The sequence below is a fragment of the Elephantulus edwardii genome, unplaced genomic scaffold (genome assembly GCF_000299155.1).
Source record: "Elephantulus edwardii isolate Elephantulus edwardi_28Jun2011 unplaced genomic scaffold, EleEdw1.0 scaffold00128, whole genome shotgun sequence".
NCBI classification, from domain to species: Eukaryota; Metazoa; Chordata; class Mammalia; order Macroscelidea; family Macroscelididae; genus Elephantulus; species Elephantulus edwardii.
The window spans coordinates 3,220,162-3,226,373 of NW_006399878.1; the positions used below are offsets into that span (position 1 = coordinate 3,220,162).

The 6,212-nt window shown below is 46.8% G+C and overlaps 1 protein-coding gene across 1 annotated transcript in view; it reads right to left on the reverse strand.

Moving 5' to 3' along the window:
* The window catches only part of ZDHHC2 (zinc finger, DHHC-type containing 2), a 101,653-nt gene extending 96,089 nt beyond the window's left edge, over nt 1–5,564 (reverse strand). Inside the window, exon 1 of the mRNA XM_006893554.1 lies at nt 5,086–5,564. Within this exon, the coding sequence (XP_006893616.1) occupies nt 5,086–5,212 (127 nt within the window). The 5' untranslated portion in view covers nt 5,213–5,564. The remainder of the gene's footprint in view (nt 1–5,085) is intronic.
* Between the last annotated feature and the right edge of the window lie 648 nt (nt 5,565–6,212).

Here is a 6,212-nt window from a genome sequence, read left to right on the forward strand (position 1 = left end):
TACAATGAATAAGGATGACAGAAAAAGAATTGATGCCTTTGAGCTGTGGTGTTGGAGAAAAGCACTGAATATCCCATGGATGGCCAAGAGAACAAACAGATATGTTGTGGAGAAGGTATAGCTGGAGTGCTTTTTAGAGGCAAGGATGAGGAGGCTTTGCCTCACATACTCTGTGCATGTTGCTAGGAGGGGCTATTCTGTGAAAAGACAGGATGCTCGGAAGGGTGAAGGGTCGGCAAAGGAGAGCAAGACCCTCAACTAGGTCTACTGACATGGTGACTGCTGTAATGAGCTTTTGTGTGTCACGAAGTGTCAGAATGGCTCAGGATAGAACAGCATTCAGATCTTTTGTTCACAGAGTAGCTATGACTTGTGCTTGACTCGACAGCACCTAATAGCAACAACAACAACAACAACAACAATCTGTATGGGAGCAGATGACCACTTTTTTTGCTCTTAGAGCCACTGGTTGAGTTTAAACTGTCAACTTTTCCATTAGTAATGCAGTACGTAACTGTTTGTGCCAAAAGGGCTTCTTTTCTATAACAGCAGAATTATCAAAAGCCAGTTTTTTACAACCTAGGAGATACTGTCTCTGAATTATTTATAGTTCATTCAACCTCATGTATTGATTTGTTTTCCATGCAGCAGGCACTGTGCCAGGCCAGGCAGACAATGATGGGGAAGTGGTGTTTAATTTTATTTTCAACTTTTCCAAGATTGCCAGGTAAAGTATTAAGGCGAGACTACATCAGTTAGGCAGTTAAAAAAAAAAAAAAAGATATGCTACCTTTTGACTAACCTAGGGGTAAATAACTGTATAACCAACCTGAAGGCATGTGGTTTGAATCCACTAGCTGCTCCATGGGAGAAAGATTGGCAATCTTCTCCCATGTAATTTACTGCCTCTGAAACTCCACTGCAGGGTCAGCTGTGGTCAGTTCCAATTCAATGGCACATAACAGAATAGTAAAGAATATTGAATATACCCTAGATTGTCAGAAAACAAACAAAAACCCAAACAAACAACCTGCCTTGGAAGAAGTACAGCTAGAATGATTCATAGAATTGACTGTGAATATCACTATTTCGTTTGAACAGTTTGACCATGTTATCTGTCTTAAAAGCAGTCCCTGGAGGAGGACTTCATGCTAAGTAACGTTGTTGGAGACGCTATGGAGTTAACGATGATTCGTGATATTGTTGTCTTTGTGTTATTGTGTTGGAACCAACCCATAGCTGACCCTCCAGTGTATTTTCAGAGGCAGTGAATTACACAGGAGGACACTGTCCATCTTTTTCCCACAGAGCCAATGAGGGAGTCAAACCAAGTGCCTTTGGGTGGGCAATGCTGTTCTTTGCCACTAGGAAATTATGCTGCTGTTTTTAGATGCCCTTGACTCATAGAGACCCTATGAACAACAGTTCTGAGCCTTGTCCTATCTGTCCCTTCCTCATTATCTCTGACATACTTGAGCCCACTACTGAAGTCACTACGTCAATCCATCTGGTTGAAGGTGACCCTCTCTTTTGCTCACACCCTATACCTTTCCTCTTCAAGGAACACCCTTTCCAAATAATATGATCAAAGTGTATGAAACAGTTTCACCACCTTTGCTTCCAAGGAGCACTCTGGCTTTATTATCTCCAACACATATTTGTTGATTCTTTTGGCAGACCACAGGATGGATAATCAGTGCTCTTCTCCAAGACAATGACTCAAAGGAACCAATTTTTCTGTTATCCTTAGTCATCATCCAGCTCTCAGATGCACAAGAAAGTGATTGAAAAGACCATGGCCTGAATCAACTGGCCTTTAGTCTTCAAACTGACATCATTCTTCCTCAGTAATTTGGAGAGGTACTTGATAGCAGACTTTTCCGATGCAGTATGTGTTCTGATTTCCTGATTCCTACTAAAAAGGGTGTTGCTTGTGGATCCAACTAAGATGAAGTTTTTGACAATTTCAATCTTTTCTCCATTTATCATGACGTTGCCTATTGGTCCTATGGTGAGGATTTTTGTTTCCTTGATGTTGGGATATTGAAGGCTGTATACTCTTTGCTCTCCTGCACCAAGAGTTTCAGGTCCTCCTTACTTTCAGTAAGCAAGGTTACGTCATCTGCATAATGCAGGATGTTGAAGAGTCTTCCTCTGATGAAGAGGAGGAGGACCCTCAACAGGATGGACTGGTACAGCAACCACAACAATGTCTCCAACACTGCCAGGACTATGAGGATGCTGGAGGGTCAAGCTATGAGTCAGAGCCAACTTGATGGCACCTAACACAACAAAATCGTGATGGAGATTCTGTGGATACTTCAGATATGACTTAACTGGTAGGAAGTCTGGATGAAAACACAGTCCACAAGAACAGCAATTTTCTATTTAGTTTGCCTCTTGTGCTTCTGCCACCTGTCTACCTAATATGCTATGGCCTCCCGTGGTAGCATGTCAGCTGGATGCAAAGGCCCTTGTAAGGGAGGCAGAGTACTCCTTGCCTATAAGCACTTCCTTCTGATTGTCAAGAGACACTGCATTGGGTTAAGCTTCTTAACTTAATGCGATGGTTTATGAGTATAAGCTTCCTGTTTGTATAATCAAGGCCTTCTAGGTCTTCCTCCTATGCACCAGTTACATTAAATGAAACTCTTCTCTTTTTAAGAGGGTAAATGAGTAAGATACAACAAAGGCTCCTAACAGTTATGTAACATACCATGTACTTCAGCAAAGCAAGCTCTTTGACATTAAAAGTGAACATGAAAATTACAAAATGCTTCAGAAAGCATGTAGTCTTGAAGATTTTAGTGTAATTCAATCTTCTTTTTCTGTGTGCATTTTAAAAGCACTAAACAGACTCATTTTTTAATATAAAAAGATTCCCCTTCTATCTCGTGAATAAACAATGTAATAATAAAACTGCATTCATGTCAATTCCAACTCACACTGACAATGTAGGTCAAATTATAACAAGGACTTGGGTTTCCAAGACTGTATTCTTTAAAAAAAAAAAACAAACCCACAAAATTTTTATTTTATACTGGTCTGCTTACAAAGTTGGTACACATTGTTTTTCACACCAGATCTTTCCCATTTCCTTTACCCAACCCTCCTTCTAAGCTTCAAATTGTGTGACCCTATGATTATTCCCCTGTCCATCCTCACCCCTCTCTGCTTCTCTCCTCATCCCTTGGATCCTCCTACACGTTTTACTTGTCATCTTTCTATTTCTACACTAATAGTACTATGGTATTATACAGTATTTGTCCTTACAAGACTGAGTTAATTCAATTAGCATTATGCTCTCCAGTCCCTTCCAAGTTAGGTAGTGATTTTCAAAATCATTGGTCCTGCGTGCTGCATACCATGAATACACCACAATTTCTCAATCTATTTGATTGTGTTTGGACATTTGGGCTGTTTCTATGTTCTTGTTATCTAAAGCCATATTAATTTTTTTGGCTTGTCTTCTATTATTTTATTAATAATTACATTATCAGTGACAGGATAATACCTATTCACCTACAATAAAAACAGCTATTATTCTAGTATTCAAATTTACATATCAAACCAATTTACATATTAAAGTCAATAATGAAGAAATTCAAGACGCTTTACCTTCTTCTGGAGTTCAAAATTAATCAACCAGGCAATCCAGATGCATTGGTAATTACTGGCGATTGGAACGTGAATGTTATAAACAATAAGAAGAATCAGCAGGTGGAAAATATAGTGGTAATGACAGAACTAAGGCCGTATTCTTTATGCAAACTGCCTCCTCTTTCACCCTCCAAGTGACTGGTGGATTTGAACCACTGACCTTTCAGTCAAATTCTCTAACTACTTTGCCACCAGGAGTCCTTAAAGTAATAATAACAGCATTAAAAACCATATGTAGTATCAAGTCCCTTAAAAGTTATTTTAGTAATTATTTGGGTATATTATTCTGACACCTGCCATTTCCCTCAAGGGGCAGCATTTTGAGAGGCAATATTCTATGTCTGGATCTTGGAAGCTTTGAAAAACGCTATAAAGTGGGAAGAGTCAACAATTTAACCTTTCTCCTTGACCCACCCAAGGCTCAGTGTTTGGTAGGGCAAAAGGCTGACACTTTTGTAGGTGAAATGCCAAACACAAAAGCATTTCCAGTCTCCACTGGCCAGAAACCTCTTCCTCTAGTTCTTTTCTCAAAGGCCTGATCAATTTACACGGAACCTCTGAAGGCAGAAGCCAGCTAGCTTTCATTAAAGAGCATAATTGTATTCACCAGTTTAAAAAGATATCAGCATTGAAAGTACCTTTACAACCCTTTCTGGTGCCTAAAACTTGGACTTGGGCCAGTTGGTTCTTTGCGTGAAAAAAAAAAAATCCTTAGAGGGTCACTTTTCTCCGGCCCCCTACTCAAACATCTATGTCATGGCTTTGAAAATACTGCCTATTATTTCTCCTCCACCTCTACTACCACACGACAAAGTGTCTAACAATCTTCAAATCATAAAAGCAGCGAAAAAAGCAAAAAGCGCTGGCATCAGATCACTTAAAGTAGACTCAAGACAGCCAGAAAGCAGTAGCTCTGACACCCAAAGCCAAGGCTACCATGCTGGGAGAGTTTGGCGCAGCTCGGATTCTGGGCCCGGCCTCGCGCCCAGGAGCCCACAGAGCAGCTCCCTGGCCTCATCCTGCGCGCAGACCACAGTTCTCCCGGCGCCGTCCTGCCCAGCTAGGGGGTGTGGCTGGGGTGGTTCAGCTGCTAGTGAGTTGGGGTGACGGTGACACGGTACCCAGAGAGTTGTTATAGAGAAGCTAAGGGTGCAGAAGGAAGGTTGCACAGAGGCTACTTTGGGTTCCCGTGCAGCGGAGATTTAGTTCAGCTGGCAGTGCCTGGGGCACAGGGTTGTCTGCTGAGTGCAAAGAGACCCGGCGCGCCCTAGCGCGCCCAGGTTCTCCCAGTCCCGGGACGGCGAGAAAGGTGTTAACAGGGCAGCGTCGTCTCTCTCTGGGAGCTGGCGGCTGGGCACCCCCGAATGCAGGTGGCGTGGGGGCCGCAGAGTTCCTGGTGGAGGGCGCGGGCGGGCGCGCACTTACCTATGCACAGCTGGATGGCGTAGGCATAGTAGGACCAGCCCAGCAGGAGGCCGATGAACACGACCGGGATCCAGTAGAGAACCCGCCGGCACCGCCGCCTGACGCTGCCCGGGCCCGAGGGCGCCATCTTCCAGCCGCATCCACCTGCCCAGCTCCGCCGCCGCCACCGCCGCCTGCGGGCCTGGCTCCGGGGCGGACTGGCCGCGCCCGGCTCCCCCGGCGGAACCGGTCCGGTGGCGGCGGCCGGTTGCGCTGCGGCCACTGCCGCCGCCGTGGCGCTAACTCCCCATCGCGCAGCCCCGAGCTAGCGCCGCGGACTCCGGGCTCCTCAGCCGGGCGGAGGCGATGGTTGTGGGAGGAGGAGGACGAGGAGCGAAGAGGAGGCGGGAGCCGCCGCTCCGCCCCCGCTCCGTCCCCACCCCCGCCGCCTCCCCCGCGCGGGCGCTGCGCCCTCGGGAGGATTCGAAGGAGCGCGGCGGCTTCACTGCGCCAGGAGCCTTTCTCGCCCGTGCGCCCCTCGCCACTGGGCACCTCAGGGCTGCTCCATGTGCGAACGGAGGGGTCCACCTTGCCCCCTTTGACCCTGGGTCTGGGTAAACCCCGGAGGAGGAGGATGCTGGGGGGCTAGGGAGCGGCCCGCTCTCGGTGCAGGGCTGGGGGCGAGGATGACCCTTCTCACAGTGCCCGCAACTCCGGACACTTGGTGGCTAGAGCGTCCCCACTTTGCTCTAGGACGCACGCGGGGGAGGGGAGGGCGTTAAATGGCTCCCTGGCTTTGGGGTGACCGATCTCTGAGGCTTCTGCGGACAGAACCTTCAGTAGTCCGGGGCAAGTGGGGAGCTAGGTTTTCACCCCGATAAATGCACCACTACAAAGTCTTTAGGCGCTGAGGCCAAGGTCCTTGCTCTGGGCTTGGAAAATTCTTGCTTCAACTTGTCGCTCCTGGGTAAACAGGCTGAAGGCAGTGAGGGAGGGCTGGGTTTACAGTCCCGGTGAAACAACTGAGTGGGAATGTCAGGAAATCTTATCACCCACCGGGTTTGCCGGGGCTGCGGGAGGGGGGATCGGAAATGCGCCATTAAAAGGTGATGCGCAATGTTCTGAGGGGGTTGGGGGTGGGAGAAGCC